The 20,509-nt window shown below is 42.8% G+C and overlaps 2 protein-coding genes across 2 annotated transcripts in view; one reads left to right on the top strand and one right to left on the bottom strand.

The window, feature by feature from the left end:
- The window catches only part of ARSK (arylsulfatase family member K), a 49,226-nt gene extending 35,398 nt beyond the window's left edge, over positions 1 to 13,828 (bottom strand). The window contains exons 1-3 of the mRNA XM_065406654.1: positions 13,655 to 13,828; positions 9,758 to 9,887; positions 5,657 to 5,816 (exon numbers count right to left, since the gene is read on the bottom strand). Coding sequence (XP_065262726.1) covers positions 5,657 to 5,816; positions 9,758 to 9,887; positions 13,655 to 13,828 — 464 coding nt within the window. The remainder of the gene's footprint in view (positions 1 to 5,656; positions 5,817 to 9,757; positions 9,888 to 13,654) is intronic.
- A 325-nt stretch (positions 13,829 to 14,153) lies between these two features.
- SKIC3 (SKI3 subunit of superkiller complex) overlaps positions 14,154 to 20,509 on the top strand; it is an 80,755-nt gene continuing 74,399 nt past the window's right edge. Inside the window, exons 1-3 of the mRNA XM_065406299.1 lie at positions 14,154 to 14,175; positions 16,540 to 16,637; positions 18,620 to 18,763. Of these exons, the coding sequence (XP_065262371.1) occupies positions 14,154 to 14,175; positions 16,540 to 16,637; positions 18,620 to 18,763 (264 nt within the window). The remainder of the gene's footprint in view (positions 14,176 to 16,539; positions 16,638 to 18,619; positions 18,764 to 20,509) is intronic.

Here is a 20,509-nt window from a genome sequence, read left to right as displayed (position 1 = left end):
TTTCCACCATAGAGAATTAAAATTTCTCAATTATCCAAACTTTAGTCAGCTATCTAGTCAAACTGTCATTCAACTTTTCTAGGTTGTGTCCATACTACAGTAATCAAATCTGGAAATCAAACAGACTTTGAAAGGATTATACTAAAATAGCTCTACTGGCAGCAGGTTAACACAAATTCATTTCTTTCCCCTAGAGAAGGAGGAATTCCAGATGGGTAGATTGAGGCATAGGCACTATAGGCCTATGTCTATGGCCCCTTGAGCCATGTTATTACGTCAGACCCTCAATTTTTATAAAGATGTTACTAATCCTAATGGCTACCAAAAAAAGCTTGAATATGTGACCTAACTGTAACCAATGTAGTGACATCTGCCCAAATCTGGTCACCCTGAAACAGCATCTTAGAGCTGTGAATTTCCCTATGTATCAATATGGAATATCAACTCCAAGATCCATTGCCTTGGGGGTGTTTCATCAACACCACGACAACACAAGACTGAATGGCAGAAGGAGAAAAATTCAGTGTGCCTGCTCACCCAACCACTGAGGCAGATAAACTTCGGCTGCTGAGGTAAGTATTCAGGTCCTCCACTGACCATGCTGTTTCCAGGGGCGGAGGCCTCCAGCTAATGCTCCTCTGGTATTAAGGGGGCTCCAAACCACTACCCCTCTCTCTAGGGTGGGAGGGTGACCCCCTGCTGCTGTGTGTGTGGGGGGGATATGGGGGCTCTAATTGCCTTAATCTGGCCCTGTAATAGTGTAAAGGATCATCTGTAATAGTGATGAGGATCACCTATTTTATTCATTTTACACCCTTCCAAGCCTTTGGAATGAGACCCCAATCTTCCTGAAGCTTTTGGCTCTGGGAGCAAGAACAGGGATTCAGTGTTAAATCTGGAGCCCAGATCTGTGGGTCTGACCAAGTTTTCTTCACCATAGCCACTTTTGTGCTCCGATAATCTTGTGGGAAGCTAGAAAACCGTTTAACCTCTATCATGAATTAGTGTAAATTAGAGCAGCCCCGGGACTACTCTATCTTGCAACATTCTCTTAGGAGCCCATTATGCTGGTTGGAGATCACTTGGACTTCAAAGCACTTTCTCCCCCAGGGACAGGAACCAAGAGGTAGGATTTAGAATGGGTAATTCCATTTGCATGACAGGTGGGGATGCCTCGACAGATGAGGGGCAGTTTCTGGTATATAGCCATGCAGAAAATTTTCATCTTTCAAAGTAATTTGCATTTGCCTTAAATAATTTTATTCTAGACACACCTGCAAAAGAATGAATCACCCACATAACCATTTATTACATAGCACAAACTCTGACCCATTGCTTTCTCAAAGAAAGATTCTGTGAAGGTGCATTTGCGGTATTTGTATACAGTTAAGATCAGCTATGCTTTTTAAAAAGTATGAATAAACGCAGTACTCAACAAGTTAGCGATGCACATCTTTAACCTACAAAAATACAAACATATGTAAATTGTTTTCTTCCTTTACAGTTAGTTTTACAGCTCTTAACATGGCACAGTGAGGATTTAAATCATACACATAAACCAGTATTGAGAACCAAAAATGAAAAAGGGGTGTTTTTTAATCCTTTTACAAAGTAGATTATTGTTACATATGCTGTCCATGCATCTATTTCTTACTGAAAAAGAAAGACAAAAATTCATCAGAGGTTCTGTAATGATAAAACCTGAAGATACAGTAGGGCACATATATTCATAGTTCAGATGACAAGTTATGTAAAGAGTCACAAAGGGAGAGATTGCATTTAAGGTAAATTTACATACAATGTATTACAGACTCAATTCACTAAAGAAAGTTCTCATTGGCAACGTAAGATTTTGCTGTAGATTCTTCATTCAGAATCACCCTTTCTTTCCAGTGTAGAACCTGAACTTTGAAAAACCTGTGTTCCTTCATCTGTAAAACAGGTTACCTACTTCAGATGAGGATTAGCTAGCTAATGTCTATAAAGCACTTGGAAGATGAAAACTGCTGTGTAAATGCTAAGTATTAATAATTAGCAAAGTCTCCTTTCAACATCTGATTACTCATTTCAGATAGGGAAGGGAGTGAAGGGTAAAGAAAATCTGAGATATTAGTTTAGTAGAAAAGAAGGAGAAATCTCAGTGCTAGTACCATTAAACATTTCGACAGTGGACATAATCAGAAACTAGAAAAATTGTGTACCATATTAAAAACTGCAAAACAGGCAGTTTTTATATGTACTTGGGGAAGCCACAGTAACACTTATCTACTCCATCTATTTATGTCGTATTATGACTATCATTGTGAAAGATGTTTGGTTCCTTAAAATTTTTGCTGTTTTTCATGGCTTGCTTTCATTCACAACTTTTCTTCACAGAAAAATTTTGCAGCAACAATAGATATTCTCACTGAACGTATTTTGAAACATATTACCATATTTAAAATTTTCCTGGGACTTGGGGAGATTTAAAACATCTCAATACTAGCAAAAACTTTTCTGGTTTGCTCCCCCCGCACCCAAATATTTCAGATATTTAGGTTCAAGCAGGCATTGAGGCAAGGCCTAGCACAGACTCTAGACAGCCTATAGGGAAACAGCTTCTGGGCACTCTACCAAGGAAGCAATACAATCTGCCTGAAGTGACCTTCAATCCTAATCTCTCAAACTCTTTCATGCTGGGCAAATGATTTCAGTGATCATATTCTAGCAAAACTGATGAACAGACAGCCTCCTTTGAGACTGATGCAGCTATCTTTATGTAATTTGGCTAAAATTCCCCTCCCCTCTCGCACCTCCCATTCACAGACGGAGCATGCAACAGTTAGGCTAGTCAGCCTTCAACACAACAGGATTACAAACATTAGCATGGCTGCTGTGTGACTACAAACAAAAAATATGAAAGGACATATGGACCAACTAAGCTCACCAACACAAATCCTAACTTTCATCTCATGTAGAGGATCCAATCTGGGAGAATCCATGCTACAAACTGGGCGTGGAAGAAGATAATGTGGATGGAATGCCGCATACTATCTATATCCTGATTAATATCAAAGGACCAGATCACACCATTTAATTTCTCTCCAACTATAATATAACCTATCAAGTACTGCAATATGGCAACATATTCAAATTTGTCACTTGTTCCCCTCACAGTTCGGCCCAGAGGAACTTGCATTGTCTGAAGCGCCAGAACTTGCCAAATTTTGTAGAGAATTATACTATTTCTCCAGACTGGCAGCTACACTAGAGGAGTTCCTAATGACCTACCAAAGAGTTAATATAGATGTAGTGATGCAAAAATGGAACAAAGAATTGGCCATAAGTATCTTACCCCACAGTGAAACAGAACAACATGAGAGATTAAAGAAGCAATCTTGGACCTCCAATTAAGTCTCTTTCAACAAAAAATCATGTTTAGGGTTCACTAGTTGCCCCAAACACTTCACAAAGTTAAAGCTACCCTCAGTGATCAATGTTGAGGTGTGTGTGTGTGTCTGTGGGGTGGTGGTGGTAAAGGAGCCAGCATGCATATGTTTTGATCATGCCCTATTGTTTCCAGCTTCTGGGATGGTATTAGAACCAGAATTAATAAGTTCCTAGAGTTGTCACTTGACCTTAAAGCTGACATCTGCATACTGTACTGGGTCAGATACCCAGCAAATGGAAGCTATCACTATATCAAAGGGAATGGCTACATAGACTTGTACTGGCTGTGAGAGGTCAAATTTTGCTACACTGGAAAAATAAATCTGTCCCTTTCCCCCACATATCCCCCCCCCCCAGCAGGTTTAATGGACTGGCAGACCTGGCTGCAAAGGAAGGTATCTGTAATGGTGTGGCACCCACCTCTCACAAGAACCTCCTTCTGATCAGGTGTGTCTGCAGTCTTTAAACAGTCCCAGCCCTGGTATTGAGCCATACCCCCAGGACTTCCTCCCTGGAGGCAATGGTTTTGCTCTCTCTGGTCTGTTCTGGCCTCAGCTCTCTGGCTGGGCCTCTTAGCAGTTCAGATCCCCCTCTGGGGTTTATTGCTGTCCAACTTAGGCCACTTCCCTAATGGCCTATGGGGGGGAGGGGTGGAAACCTGGGCCCACCCACTACTCCAGGTCCCTTCCCAGGGACCCTAAGAATAGTACCCATTTGCCATCATGTCCCTTTAATAAAACTGCTTTCAGTTCCCTGGGCCACTTCCCCATAGCCCCAGTCTTCACCAAAGCTTCACCCTTACCTCAGGGATCTTTTATCTTCAGGCCCAGCAGCCAGCCAGGAGCTCTTCCTCTCACCCCTGGTCCTTGCCAGCACTGAGCTGTCCATGGTGCTGCAGTTCCCTTTGGCCAGCCAGGAGCACCCTCTACACTCCTCTGACTCCAGCAAGAAACTGACTGTCTCTGCAGCTCTTTTTATATGGCTCTCCTGGGCCAGGAGTGGGTGCTCCCTGCAGCCTCTCTGATTGGCTGCTTCTCCTGCAGCCACTCTAGGTTGCTTGGAGGACTCCTCTCCTGCTCTCTTCCTGGGACATGTGTTCAGGACCCTGAGGCCTCCAGCACAGCACCTCTGGACCTAGTCCACACCATCGCATACAATAGATAGCAAGCCCTAGAAAAAGCTGAGTCTATTTGGGACAATTTCCTAGAACTGGTCAACTAAAAATCCCTGCAGGATGCCTGAAAGAAAGACAGGAGATAAATCTATACCCTTCTTCTGTATTCCCTCTCCTCTCCATCTCTTTCCCCCTGCCTTTTTCCCTTTCATTTTTATTTATTAATTCATTTGGATATATGGTATAAAAATCCATGTGCTGGGAACATATAGTAATTTTTGTACTTGTTTTTTATGTTGGCACCTAAAATATCTTTGGTTTGTTAAATGAAAAAAATTGAAAATTGTAATTAAATCAGAAAAAATAAAATGAAAGGACTTTAAAATCTTTTTAGCCTTTTGTGTGGTTCAGTTAAATGAGTCATCCTTCTTGTAGACAATTCAGACAGAATTTAATGGAAATGGATTATGCCTTTATCATCTTGAAGTACTGGTCCCTGGTTTACCAAGTAAAGCTACGAAAATTGTAATTAGTGCTCTGTACTAAATAATGTATTTTATTCTAATTTACCATAACAAAATGAAATTGACCTACACAAAGAACTGAAATAAAGCTGAGTTTGCCAATTAAAATGAATAAATACATTGCACAAAATTCACCAGAACATGTTTAGGATTTATGGATGAATTCTGGTGAGAATCACAATGAAATCAAATTATTTTGGGCTAGCTACACTGCAATCTTGTTATGAAGCTGTTTTTAAAAAAATATTATTAAAAACAGATTGTATCCAAATGGGCAAAATCAGAGATATATAAACTGAGATTTCTTAAGTATAATTATTTGCATCTGTGACAGGCATAAAGGTCATTCGGTGCCCTCACACCCTTACTTGTCTCAATGTGACTCTTCATGGGAGTAACTGTATGCCTGGGCCTAACATTTTGCAGGACTGGAGCCTTCATACATTTCTAACAGAATTTCTTTAAAAAAGATCAACGCTACATTTTAATTGAAAACAATAAGCCATGGTCAATCTGTTGTTCCATGATCTATTCACATTTAATCACATTTATGGATGCCATACCAGAGAGGAATATATCCTTTGCCTACCTCACTGAGTGATGTCCCGAAGTATAATCTAGTTTCCCATATTTCTGAGTTCGGTAGCCATGCTTTTGCATCAGGTCCATCCATGTTGTATAATTTGGATCTAAACCTTTGAAGTTATTCCAAGATTCTGTTAAATGAGTGAAGAGGCCACTCCACATAGCTGAAAAAAGCAAGTCAGAAACAAATGCCTGTCAACGCATTTATAGAATAATAACTAGGGCTGTCAAGTGATTAAAAAAATTAATCGTGATTAATCACACGATTAATTGTGCTGTAAAACAATAATAGACTACCATTTATTTAAATATTTTTGGATGTTTTGTACATTTTCAAATACATTGATTACAATTACAACACAGAATACAAAGTGTGCAGTGCTCACTTTATATTTATTTTTGATTACAAATATTTGCACTGTAAAAACGAAAAAGAAATAGGATTTCTCAATTCACCTCAAACAAGTACTGTAGTGCAATCTCTTTATCATGAAAGTTGAACTTACAAATTTAGAATTATGTACAAAAAAACCTGCACTCAAAAACAAAACAATTTAAAACTTTAGAGCCTACAAGTTCACTCAGTCCTATTTCTTGTTCAGCCAATCGCTCAGACAAAAAAGTTTGTTTACATTTACAGGAGATAAGGCTACCCGCTTCTTATTTATGTCACCTGAAAGTGAAAACAGGCATTCGCATGGCACTTTTGTAGCTGGCATTGCAAGGTATTTACGTGCCAGATATGCAAAACATTTGTATGCCCCTTCATTTTTTGGCCTTCATTCCAGAGGACATGCTTCCATGCTGATGACACTTGTTAAAAAAAATAATACGTTAATTAAATTTGTGATTGAACTCCTAGGGGGAGAATTGTATTTCTCCTGCTGTTTTACCTACATTCTGCCATATATTTCATGTTATAGCAGTCTCGGATGATGACCCAGCACATGTTGTTTGTTTTCAGAACACTTTCACTGCAGATTTGACAAAATGCAAAGAAGGTATCAATGTGAGATTTTTAAAGATAGCTACAGCACTTGACCCAAGGTTTAAGAATCTGAAGTGCCTTCCAAAATCTGAGCAGGACAAAGTGTGGAGCATGCTTTTAGAAGTCTTAAAAGAACAACACTCTGATGTGGAAACTACAGAACCCAAACCACCAAAAAAGAAAATCAACCTTCTGTTGGTGGCATCTGACTCAGATGATGAAAATGAACATATGTCATCCGCACTGCTTTGGATTGTTATCAAGCAGAACGCATCATCAGCAAGGAAGCATATCTTCTGGAATGGTTGGCGAAGCATGAATGGAGATATGAATTCTTTAGTGCATCTGGCACGTAAATATCTTGTGATCCTGGCTACAACAGTGCCATGCGAACGTCTGTTCTCACTTTCAGGTGTCACTGTAAATAAAAGTGGGCAGTATTATCTCATGCAAATGTAAACAAACTTGTTTGTCTGAGCGATTGGCTGAACAAGAGGTAGGACTGAGTGGACTTGTAGGCTCTAAAGTTTTACATTGTTTTATTTTTGAGTGCAGTTATTTTTTGTACATAATTCTAAATTTGTAAGTTCAACTTTCATGATAAAGAGATTGCATTATAGTACTTGTATGAGGTGAATTGAAAAATACTATTTCTTTTATCATTTTTACAGTGCAAATATTTGTAATAAAAATAATAATATAAAGTGTGCACTATACACTTTGGATTCTTTGTTGTCATTGAAATCAATATATTTGAAAATGTAGAAAAACATCCAAAAATATATAATAAATTTCAATTGGTATTCTATTGTTTAACAGTGCGATTAAAACTGCGATTAATGGCAATTAAATTTTTTAGTTTATCATGTAAGTTAACTGCGATAAATCGACAGCCCTAATAATAATATTAATACTTTGTACTTTTATAACATGTTACATAGCATCCTCCATCCAAAGATCTCAACATACATTATTAAGATTTGCAGTCCCCCTGGGTCATGTAGAAATGTTATCCTCATTGCACAGATAAGAAAACTGAAGTCCAGAGAGGTAAAATGATTTGTTTAAATTCACACAGTAGGTCAATAATCGAGAAGAGAGTAGAATCCAGGTGTCCTGACTCTTAGCTACATGATCTAATAATTATTTTTTAATTTGTATTGTGACACTGCCTAGGAGCGCCAGTCATGGGCCAAGGTCCCACTATGCTAAGCATGGCACAATCATTAAACTTAGTATCTTCTACTATAAAAGAAACATTTTTATTGATTGTAAAAATAATATGCCTTACTTAGAAAGGCCCCAAAACAGCAAAGGACTTAAGCATGTGTTAAATTTCAAGTTGAGTTGATCCCTTAACTTCAGTGGGACTTTTCGTAAGTTTAACGTTAAGCATGTTGACCATCAGAACATGACTAACCCCTTCTGTGGGTCCACGGAGATCACCTCTCACAGATTCGGTATCGTGGTGCCTTAGCTCTCTGGCTATGGCATGCTCGAGTCCTACCTTTTCTGGGGTGTCAGAATCCAAAACAAAAAGGAAGACAGTGATCTCAGAATCAGGGTCATGCATGGGATTGTCAGGAGGACCCTTGCTCTCCTGTTCTGAACAGCTAGTCCTTTTTTGTTAGTTTTCCTGGACCTAGCTGTTCCACCCACCAAAGGGTTCACCCAGGTAGCAAGTTGCCCTAAGCTCTCAGCTTGAACCAGGCTTCCCTGGTCAGCCCTGAATTGGGTTAGTTGTTCTCCTTTTAGCTCTCCTTTCCATGCCGGATATTGGCTGCACTGGGTGCAGGTGCAGCAGGGCAGCATCAACTGGGTCCACAGGCTCTCCTTAACCCTCTCATCATTGCTAGTGGAGAGCCAGTCAGTTTTCCTTTGTTGCCAGTATGGGGCCTCTGTGCCCCAACATACATACATATAAGTGCTTTTCTGAATCAGGGCCATTATCTACAATGTTTTAGATTTCAGTGTGAATACTTCAGGGAGATGAATGAATCAGTTCCTCTCAGAGCTACTGTTTCAGTTCTTCTGTGGACGCAGACAGACATCACTACATTGGTTTCACTTAGTTCATATGTGAAAGATTTCCGCCACAACAATAAGAGCTAGAAACATTAAAATGAAAACTTGGATTCTGAAGCACAACTTTTATCAAATGGTGTATAATATGGCAAAGTTTGTAGTCACAGAATTTCACAATACAAAAGGCTCTGATTATAACTGGTTGAAACAACAGAAAAAGTTTAAAAAACACTATAACATATTTAGGTAATAACTACTGAAAATACAAGATATTTGAGAATAACTGGTTAGAAGAGCTGATGTCTCAAGGCAAAGCTAAAGGTCATCCATCAGTTTCAATCAGTTGTTAGTATTTCATATGCGTCCCAGGCAGCAAGATAGGTAGAAAGTATCTCTGTGCTGGGAAGCCCCAGAGCAGCCCTGAAGGCAGCCACAGATCAATGTTGTAGAGCAATGGTTCTCAAAGCTGGTCCGCCGCTTGTTCAGGGAAAGCCCCTGGCAGGCCGGGCCGGTTTGTTTACCTGCCGTGTCTGCAGGTTCGGCCTATCGCGGCTCCCACTGGCTGCGGTTCGCCGCTCCAGGCCAATGGGGGCTGCGGGAAGCAGCGCGGGCCGAGGGATGTGCTGGCCGCCGCTTCCCGCAGCCCCCATTGGCCTGGAGCAGCGAACCTGCGGCTGCGGCAGGTAAATAAACCGGCCCGGCCCGGCCTGCCGGGGGCTTTCCCTGAACAAGCGGCGGACCGGCTTTGAGACCCACTGTTGTAGAGGACAAACAAGTCCATTGGAATCCTTAAAGGTTTTCAGAAGTACTGAAACCTGAGTAAAGTTTGCAACGGCTTGGGGGGCTGAGAAGTTGAAAGAGAAGAATGCAGTTGGGAGGAAGAAGCATGGGAGGCAGACAAGGGGGGAAAAGAGAAATGGATAAAAACCTCAGAAGGTTTGGATAATTTTAGATAAGCATTTAAAAATGGGGGCTTATTCAGCTCAATACCTCAAACCTCCTTCTGAGGTCTGTCCATCACTAATGAATATTTAAACCGGCTCTCCCCGGGTAGTTACTATTTCCTTAAGAAAATTTTTAATATGATTTTACCTGCACGAGAAGGACAGCATATTGGAGAATTGGTGTAGGCATTGAGAAAAACCGTGCCATATCTTTTCATGAAATTTATAAAAGGTAGGATCACGGTCTGATTTCCTGGATAAAATGTCAACCTTCCATCCTGCAATCAAAAAGAAGGTACTTAAAAACATTAAAATTGATAATGGTAACATTTTCTTTAATAATTAGAAATAAAATATTATGAAAATGACCCAAAGCTACAGTATATGGCAAATTTACCATTCTAGGAATTACGTTCTTGTTGTCCAAGAGTTGCAACAACAGACTGGTAACTATAAACATCACTGGCAGGACTCTCTGTGTGTGTGTATGTGTGTGAGACTGAAAAGCATATGCTAACTGTTGTATTTTCAATAAATGCTGCGTATTTGCCTTCCTCTATAAAGATTCCGTGTGCTTTGTATGAGCATAACAGTCACAAGCGTTTGCAAGACCAGGGCCCTAGACTCGCTGACATTTCATCTTTAAAAGAATAAGCTGTGTAAAATGGATACAGATCATTCTCTAGCATCTGAGTCAGTGATGGCCTAAGAAAAAGCATGTACAGTATAGAGAAGCAAGAGTTACAGTGACATAACTGTTAGAATGTAAGATATGTTGATACGCAGTTTTGAAAGAATCTTTCATTTTTAAAAATAATTGCTTAACATTATGATTACATTTATACTTCACATTGTATTTTACAATTTGCAATACTTAAACAGGAGGGCCAACATACACAAAAACAGAATCATAACTTCTTTTTCTGCCTTTGGCCTTACAGTAGAGATCCATAAAAACATTTTACTCAGCCTAAAGAATATTGTGTTTTTCATGCTACTCTGTTTCTGTGCCTTAAAAGATATGTGGTCAAACTCTGATTTCAGTTATAATGGTATAACTTTATTGGAGATGGTTTCACTGTCTTATATAGTCCCCTGAGGAAAAAAGAAAACAGGGACTAAACAGGCACCAAGAACAAAAGTTTTATATATTATTATTATTTCTATAACCATAACACTTATGAGCCCTAGTCATGGAGCAGGATCCTACTGAGCCAGATGATGTACAAACACAGAAAAAAAAGGCAGTCCCTGCTTCAGAGACAAGAGAAAATAAATGGATACAGACAAAACAGAGAGTACAAGAAAACAATGAAACAACGTTGGTCAGCATGATAGGGCGTAATCTCAGGACACCAGCATCGTTGTCAAGTTTTTCGTAGTCATCACAGAAAAAAGTTTTAGGGAGGGTTTTGAAGGAGAAAAAAACACTTGTTTTGTGGACATTTACAGGGATCTCCTCCTAAGCATGAGGGGGCAGCATGGGAGAGAACATGGAGGGAACTTGTTTGAAAATTTAATAAGGCTTGGATCACGGGACAATCAGAAGTGGGAGTTGACATATAGATAGCAAATGAGAGATATAATGGGGATAGACCATGAAGAGCCTTGAAAGTGAAAACAAGTGTCTTATGCTTGGTCCGATAATGGGGGGGGGGTGTCAGTGGAAGGATGCAAAGAAAGGGGTGATATAGAATCAGAGAGTTTAAGTCTAGAAGAGACAACCAGACCATCTAATGTGACCTCCTGTATATCACAGGCCACCAAGACCACCCTCCAAACACACACTAAGCCCAACTGAAATTAGATCAAAGTATTACACCCACACGAGACGAGACTATTATGTGTCACAGGGAGTGAATAGGAGGGACCAAGGTGCACCAGTGCCTGAGGCCCCCATGATGACAGGGAAATGATTAAGTGGAAAATACCCAGATAAATCTGGTAAAGTGATAAGAAAGGAAAATGATCTTTGCATCAGGGTTCTAAATGAATATGAGCAGGGTAAGGTTTACTCCTCAAAAAACAAATTCTTGCCTAGTCCTTTGATTAACATTAAATAAAGAACCTAAGGAGGAAAATTACAAAATAAAATTAAATAAATAAAATTCAAAGTGAGAAAATAACAATGTGAATTCAGCTTATGCAAACTTTCTTATACAAAATAATCAATAGTTATGAATGTAATGTAGTTTTAATGAACTGTAAAGATTTGTTTGCTCTCCAAAGGAGCTGCCTTCTACCATAAATAAGAAAGGGTATGTATTTATGAATTAAATACAGATTAAATGAAATAAAGTTTTAAAGACGATAAATAATTAATTCAAGGGTCTGATTGCACCCGTTCTATCTACCTGTATAGTTAGATCACATTAATCCAGAGGTGAAAGTAAGCCGGTACGGTGTACCGGTAAGAGCCAGTACACAGCCGACCGTACCGGCAGGGGGCAGCTTCCCCAGGGCCCATCAATTTAAAACGGCCCATGGCTCCCGGCGGCGATTTAAAAGATCCGGGACTGCAGCCCTTTAAATCACTGCTGGAGCCCTGGAGTAGCTCTGGCGGCGGCAGCTGGAAGCCCCAAGCCCTTTAAATCGCCACCGGGCTGTGCTGAAGGGCTGGCTGGGGGAGCCCCAGCCTCGCCCCTTCTGCCCGAGGCCCTACCCTTCCGGTTGAGCCACCCCACCCACCTTGCTCAGGACCTCGGCCACCCTGTGAACTCGTAAGTCCCTTAAGTTACTTTCACCCCTCCATTCATCACTGTAGTTTCTGAGGCCATAGGTGCCAACTTCCTCAGTTCTCGGAGGGTGCCTGACCCCTGCTCTGCCCCAGGACCCACTCCCACTCCACCCCTTCCCCCAAGCCCCCACCTCACTGCTCTGCCTCTCTCCCGCCTCCCCTCCCCCGACTCTTCCTGCCCCCACTCCTCCCCCACCACAGCACCTCCCGCATGCCGCTGAACAGTTGATCATGGTGGGGGGAGCCGCTGGGAGTGAGGTAGAGGAGTTGATCAGCAGGGCTGCCTGCTGGTGCTGAGCACCCACTATTTTTTTTCCCACGGGTGTTCCAGCCCCAGAGCACCCATGGAGTCAGTGCCTATGTCTATGGCCATTATGGACAGAGGGGACATTTACAAAAAATTTTCACCAGCTTTATCCCACTTTAGCTGAACTGGTGTACATATAAGTATAGATAAGCTTCTGGTATTTTTACCACCATGTTAGTTAAACCTGATGAAAGCACAGTGATAAAAACAGGCTTGGGCCCAGTACCATGATTCCCTCCAGTTCAGCTGAACCTGTGTTTAAATTGGTTGGAATAATTCTATAAATTTCCCCATGGTGGAAGATACCAGAATTTCTTATAATTTCTAAAGGCTATACATCCCAAGAATCTCCGATTGTTCCCTACAGTTTTTTATTCGTAGGAGTGTTCTCTTTTCAACATAGGTCAAAGAAATTGTTTTTACATTTCTGTTTTGCAGTGTTCACTGCTACTGTTACGACCAGGTTTACCATAACTGATAACAGAAATAGTTACATGTAATTTGATTATTTGTAAGTAACTGATCAAAATAATAGGTTTCTTTTTAAAAGTGTTATCTTGAGAAAAAATCTGACTCTTTCTTTAAGCTCAAAAATACAGTGTCTTGCAGTTAATTGCAATCCTGTCTTTATGGTCCCTAGCAGAAGTGATGATGCAGTGGACAGCTCTCAGGGGTATAACATATCCTCTTTTTTACTGAGATTGTGGTCCTTGCTTGGACAAGGTAGTTTCGCAAGCCCTGACTGTGGCCAAAATAATTTTCAGAGTCTGTGAAATGCCATTTCAGCATGAGACAAAGACAATTTGACACCGAGGCACACACTGCCTTGGTTCACATCACACAAGTGTCTCTGAAGTGCAGAGGGCATCCCAAACTCATCAGACCCTACAGAAGCTGACAACAGCGGGTTAGTGTTTGGTGCTACCTGCTTTATACGTGCTCAGGCTCTTTCCCTGTGAGCAGAGGCCTGGAGAAGCAGGAGGCTCTGGTGGGATACTTACAAAGGCATCGCACACCACCATCACCACGTTGCGCGCCCTCTGGCTGCTGCCAGCGCCGAGGTGTCCCCAGGCCACAGGACGCGCCTTCGCACCTTCCCAGCGGGTGGAAGCCAGCAGCAGCACCAGAGCCGCCAGCACCACCGTCCGGGCCCCTTTTCCACACCGCCCCCTCATCCTCTCCGCGCGCCCAGAGCCAGGTCCCCGGGCACACGGCCCCTCACACACCGGCAGGGCGAGCAGCGCTCCCCGGCAGCCAGGCTGCAGCCATTGAGGGAGCGCTGGGCCTAGAGCCAGCCCACCCCAGCGCTTTGACACTGCCCGGCGACACGCCCGAGGCCTGAGAGCAAGACCCCGTGACACTCCCGCCCTCTCCCCCCAGCAGACCAAACTACAGCGCCCATCAGGTCTCGCGGAAGCGGGCCACGACAAACTACACCTCCCGTCATGCCTCGGAGGTCAGGCGGCGAGGGAGGTAGGGGGATGAACTACGACTCCCATCATGCCACAGGAGCTGGAGGACGGTAAGATGGCGGAGTGCTGAGTCGCGTCAATGGCCCTCACGCGGGAAGTGTAGTAACCGAGTCAGTGCGCCTGCGCGGCCGAGCCGGGGCGGTCGGGGTGCGGGGAGTTGGTGGCTGGTAATTGAGGCAGGAGGCGGAGGCAGAGGCAGGTGAAGCGCTCAGTGGTAGGGGGGAGCGGGCGCAGGGGGCGGTGCCGCTGGCGGCCCCTGAGGGCCTTTGCTGGCCCCCCGTGGGCGGCTAGGCGGCTCTGCGAGGCTTGCGTGGGCCCAGCGCTCCCTAGCTAAGCCGGGGCGGTCGGGGTCCGTGGGTGGAGGGGGACCCTGTCTCCGGGGAGGGTGCGAGGGGGCTGGTGTACGTTGCCGAGTGGGAGGCCTGGGGCCCCCGTGGGCGGCAGCTGCAGGTGTGGAGTAACGGGGCAGTTCCGCTGGCTGCCGTGGCAGAGGAAAAGAAAGGTCCCAGCTCTGGGCAGGGAAGGCGAAATAGCCCAAAGAGCAACGGCGGCGCTAGAGCTAGATCCACAAAGGGACGGAGGTAGTGTACACTGCAGAAACTCCCTACAGCAGCATGGCCAGAGCCCAGAGCTACAGCCGTGCTGCGCTGACGCCAGAGTGCTGAAATAGCAGTGAGGATGTTCCTGCTTCAGCTCGGAGACCCACCTGTTTACCGGGTTCCACAGCCCAAGCAGGGATATATACACACTGCTATTTTTACCGCCGTAGCGTGGGCCCTGCAAGCCTGAATCTGTACATCGGGTTCTGAGACTTGCTGCCACAGGAGTGTCCCCCCCGCCCCCCGCAGTGTAGACATACATATGCTTATACTCAGGGTTGCAACACCTGATATTTAGGCACCCTGCTGCCCAGTGGGATCCTTAGCCCTGAGTTAGGTGCCCAGACTCCCTATGCAATGCATGGGGTGAGTTAGGCTCCAAAGAAAGGGATTTACAAAAAACAGTATGCTGAGCAGGGAGCTGTCCAATCTGGCAGTAGGAAATGCCAAGGAGAAGCCTGGGGGCTAACCCTCATCTCTCAGAGTGAGTTAGGTGCCTGACTCAAGGCCAGAGATAGAGGGCCTATCTCTACTTTAGCATCACAGATCTGAACTGGGATCCACTCCTGGAGTTAGGCACCTAAGCCAGGTCAGCCCTTTTTCATGAAAAAATGGAGACCCCCCCCTCCACCCACACCATATTATAGCCAGTAGCCTGGTGATCAGGATACTGAGCTGGGATGTGGGAGATCTGTTTTAAAATCTCTGCTCAGCAGCAGGGACTTGAACTTGGTTCACTCATATCCCAGGGAGTAACCTAACCACCAGACTATAGAGTCATTGTTTTTCCTCTCTCGCTGGTCTGTGACTGTGCTAGTTACAGGTGCTACTGTAATACACATAAATAATAATAATAGTAATATATGACTTCTATTCAATTTTTCATAGTGGACCCTTGCACCCCAGTATAGTGTTTCTTTTTCTACTCATTCAGACCTAGATCCTTTTGCCCTGGAGTATCCCCTTCCTGCCACACTCCCCATCCTGGCAATGATGATAATTGCATCCGAACCATGTACACTTTCTAAAGCATGTGTTAGAGTGAGTGTAAATAATGTGTGCATCAGACTGATGTAGGTGTACAATATACTTAAATATACATGTATGTGCTTTAAATGATACTATGTGTAATTTCAAAATATATTAACTTTATTGTTTGTTTCCATTTTTTTACTAAAACAAACTTGAATATTTCCTTCATTCCTGCACACATCCCTTCCAAACTTATGAAGTGCTCTTTCCCTCATTAGGGACTACTTAGGAAGTGGAATTTGAAGTTGATCAATGATGTTGATAGAATGGTATGACCAAAAAGTGTTGGGAAAATCTTTAAAATGTGAATGACAGAGAAACATGTAAACCTCCATATTACTGAACCTCCCTATTTAATGTGCCCCAACTGTCAAGAAAAATTCTACTCTGGGGTGAGAAGTAGCTTTTAGTATTTCAGGGTGATGGCTCAGATCCAGCATAGCATTTAAGGATGTGTATAAATGTGAGTACATGATTGGTCCCAATAACTTCAGTGGGACTACTTACATACTAAAAATGATGCATGTCCTTGGGATTGGGGTTTAGAGGTGTACTATCGCATATATGTTTATATGTGTGTGCACTGTTTTTTTGTCAATACTGGATTGATAGCTATTTGGGGCAGGAATTTTGTCTAATACTTGTACAGCAGTGAACATACTGTTAATATTTGCTAAAATGTTTTCTCTGTGTATGGTAATGCAATATAAGTCGAATGCTTTGAACAGTATTTGATATAAATGTCTTTTCTTGAAAACTAATTTTCTGTCCTTTTGACTTTAGCAGTAATAATGTCAAATAAGGAGGTGAAGGCAGCATTGAAAAGTGCCAGAGATGCAATAAGAAATAAAGAATACAAAGAAGCCTTAAAACATTGCAAGGTAATTAATTCTTCTACTTGTATAAAAATTAATTGTGTGTACAAGTAAAAAGCCCTACTATTTTCTGTCCACTGGAATTGTACTCTATACTTTCTGCAGTAATGTACCTACTAAGTAATGTACACATCTTGGCAGTGTACATAGTGAGTGATTTGCTGTGGGGTAATCACTAAAATCCTTGTGGATGGGTCCTTCTTCCTTTCTTCAATGAAGATGAAGTTCACAGAGTCAGACAAATGCCACTCTTTCAATTCACACACTGGATCTTATTGCTATATGGTAGATACTGTGGTTTGGTGTGGTGTTGATTTCATTAGTTGCCCATGTTAGCTTGTCCAGAAAAGGAGATCAGTTTTCTGTTGCATGTGCTTAAATGCGAAGCAGAGGGTACAGTAACTCCTCACTTAAAGTCGTCCCAGTTAACGTTGTCTCGTTGTTATGTTGCTGCTCTATTAGAGAAAATGCTTGTTTAAAGTTGCACAATGTTGGGTTATAACACCCTCCACCCCCCCCAGCGCCTCCCGCCCACCTGCGGGCCCCACGGGTCAGCGCCTCCCACCTCCCTCTCCATGCCTCCCACCTGCTGCAATCAGCTGTTTCACAGCGTGCAGGAAGGCTGGGAGGGAGGAGGAAGGACATGGCATGCTTGGGGGAGGGAGCAGAACTGGGCGCGAAGAGGCGGGGTGGGAGTGGAGCCGGGACAGGATGAGGCAGGGTGGAGCCTTGGGGGAAGGGGTGGAGTGGGGGCAGGGCCTGGGGCAGAGCCGGGAGTTGATCACCCCCCACCAGTTTTAAAAGTCGGCACCTGTGGCCCCAGAAGCCCATGACTGTCTCCAGCTCTGCAGGGATGTAGAGGCCCAGTGCCTCTGCGTTGTGTGTCCTAAGCATACCATGCAACCTGGCAGATTGGTTCCCTTAGGAGACGACTGGTCTCTCCAGCACCCCAGGGGGTGGGAGGGTGTTCAGTGACTAACTGGAGCAGGCATTTGTGTGATCTGCTGCTCAGAGGCCAGCAGAGACATCCCCATCGGGTGCTGGGGAAGGATGCAGCACAGTGTCCCTTCCTTTGTGCTGCCACTTGCCTGCTCTTCCTGGTTCCTGTGTCGAGCCCAAACCCGCAGAGCTTGCACGGGGAGGATTCTGCAGGCCTAGGAGTGGGGCTATTGTTGGCCCACACCCTCACTGGTGCTCTGGGGCCAGAGGATATTCACTTACCTAGTCACAGCCGTGAGTCAAACTGCACCAAACTGACATAAAGAAATTTACCAAGAAAAAAAAGGAAAGCAAAACAACAATCTCTAGATGTGTTTTTTCGAGTTGGGAATGTTCATCAAGAACAGCAAGAGGAGCAGCCAGACGATCCACCCTCTTCCGCCCTCTGACTCCACCACCTCAAACAAGCTTCACAATCATCATTGCTGAGTACAGTATTAAATTGTTTAAAATTGTTTAAAACTTATACTGTATATGTATATAATGTCTTTTGTCTGAAAAAGATTTACCTAACACCTCCCCCCCATTTACATTAATTCTTATGGGGAAATTGGATTCGCTTAACATCGTTTCGCTTAGTCACATTTTTCAGGAACATAGCTACAACGTTAAGCGAGGAGTTACTGTATTAATTCTCAGATGACTGTGACAAAAGTCTATCTTTAATCATAGACTTTAGAGGAATCCTTCAATGACCACAGTTACTGATACCTGTGCCACTAGGACTGTTCATATGCAGTTTTTTCTTGCTAGAGAAAGCTAGCAGTTAGAAATTAACCTTTTATTAATGCTCTAACTTATGTTATCACTGTGCAGAAAGTAACATCTTGTTAAATAGATACCTAATAAATAAAATTCACCGTGTACCAGACTAGTATGTTCAGGAACTTCTTTTCTAGAAAGTAAGAAAACTGATTAATCAAACTCGGTAGTTGAGTCTGTAAGACACATTTAGTACACTAGCTTCATTTGAACTCTTATATTTTTAGGCAGTGCTGAAACAAGAGAAAAATAACTACAATGCCTGGGTGTTTATTGGCCTGGCAGCTGCAGAGTTAGAGCAGCCTGATCAGGCCCAAAGTGCATACAAAAAGGCTGCTGAACTTGAACCAGGCCAGCTACTGGCATGGCAGGTATGTATTCGACTCTAGTTCCACTTTACCCTTCCTATTAAATGAACTACTGTGTTCTTAAGTATAGGAACAAGATCCAATCAACATTTGACTGTTAGGGCAGATCCTCAAGTTGTGTAAATTGTCATATAACAAATTATACCAGCTGCGGATCTCAGTCCTGGTATGTACAATGTTAAAACCAATGGGAGTTGCATGTGTGTAAAAGAGAGCAACTTTTGGATTTGTTATATTTAAATTATTATAGGTCTTCTAATGGATAAATATGTTTCATTCCCTTGGAAAACAAAAACAAACAAACAGAAAAAGTATGCTTATCCCCCTTAGGTGCTTTCTTAGTTCCCTTGCTCATGACTCAGTAAATTTAGTGTGGTTTTTCTCTCCTATGAGAGAGAGCAATTTGCACAGTAACTTTTTTCCCAGCCTCTGATACAGAGTTTTGCAAATTGGACTATGTTGTTGTTTTCCATGGTCCTAGGCAACAATAATAGACGCTCTTTAAGATGGTTGTGCAGCATATGGTGTGTAAGTGATAATCTGCAATGTGTTCCGTTATATTAGATGTCTGTGCCCTTTGGGCACATCATGAAGCATATGGCTGAAGGCTAGGTCATCGATTCATCTGTCTGGTAAAAGGGAATATTTAGTGCATTGTAACTTAATAAAGAGGTTTTTTAATATCAGTAATTTTAATTTTTTTAAATGCAACAATTGGACATATATTGAAATTACCTTCATTGAATCCTCATCAGCCAGTCAGGCTGTGTCTTTTATGAGATAGTACAAAACAGTAACTTACTGAGAAATTTGTTTTCTGTAGTCTTGCACAATTTAAGATGCTTTATTGTTGTCCATTGGCTGGTGTTAAAAGAAGATTATACTTAACGGTGTTCAGGTAGTCTGTGTTCCACTTCACTAATCTCAGAAATAATTTTAAGTAAATACAGTGAGCTTTTATTATAATGTAAATGATATTTAAGAACATAGGAATGGCCATACTGGGTCAGACAATAGTCTGTCTAGCCCAGTAACCTGTCTTTCGACAGTGGCTAGTACCAGATGCTTCAGAGGGTATGAACAGAACACAGCAATTATTGAGTGATCCATCCCATGTTGTCCAGACCCAGCTTCTGGCAGTCAGTGGTTTGGGGGCACCCGGAGCATGGGGTTGCATCCCTGACCATCTTGGCTAATAGCCGTTGATGGAGCTATCCACCAGGAACTTTTTTGAACCCAGTTATATTTTTGGCCTTCAAAGCATCCCTGGCAACGAGTTCCACAGGTTGACTGTGCATTGTGTGAAGAAATACTCCCATGTTTTTGTTGCCCATTTTTGACCCAAGCAGCTAGTCAAAGTTTGGGGTCCAAGGGATGTTCCAGTTAGGAGAAAAAATTGGTGATAGTCAGGTATTTCTCTGATGCAGGTTTGTTTATTTATAAAGAAAGTGTCTCTGAACATGGAAGGAATTGTATAGCAGAAAGCAGTTCTTTTGCTCACAGCACCAAGTGCACTCTTCTCAGCCTGCACCCCATCCAAAAACCTCTCTGCAGGTTTCTTCCAGGGGCAGAGACTGCTTTCAGCTGCTTTTTCAGGCTGACTTTCTCTGCTCTGTGTTCTGCATTCCCCATCCTTCACAAAACACACTACTGAGCATCTCTGCTCAGACAGTCTGAAAACACTTGGGCAGGGTTACAAACCCTTTTTGACTTAGATGGGGGCCTTGTGAGTAACATACCCTGACAGTT

This window comes from Emys orbicularis, chromosome 6 (genome assembly GCF_028017835.1).
Source record: "Emys orbicularis isolate rEmyOrb1 chromosome 6, rEmyOrb1.hap1, whole genome shotgun sequence".
Lineage (NCBI taxonomy): Eukaryota > Metazoa > Chordata > Testudines > Emydidae > Emys > Emys orbicularis.
The sequence above is the reverse complement of the archived record's forward strand: the minus strand, read 5'-3'. Positions and strand labels throughout refer to the sequence as shown.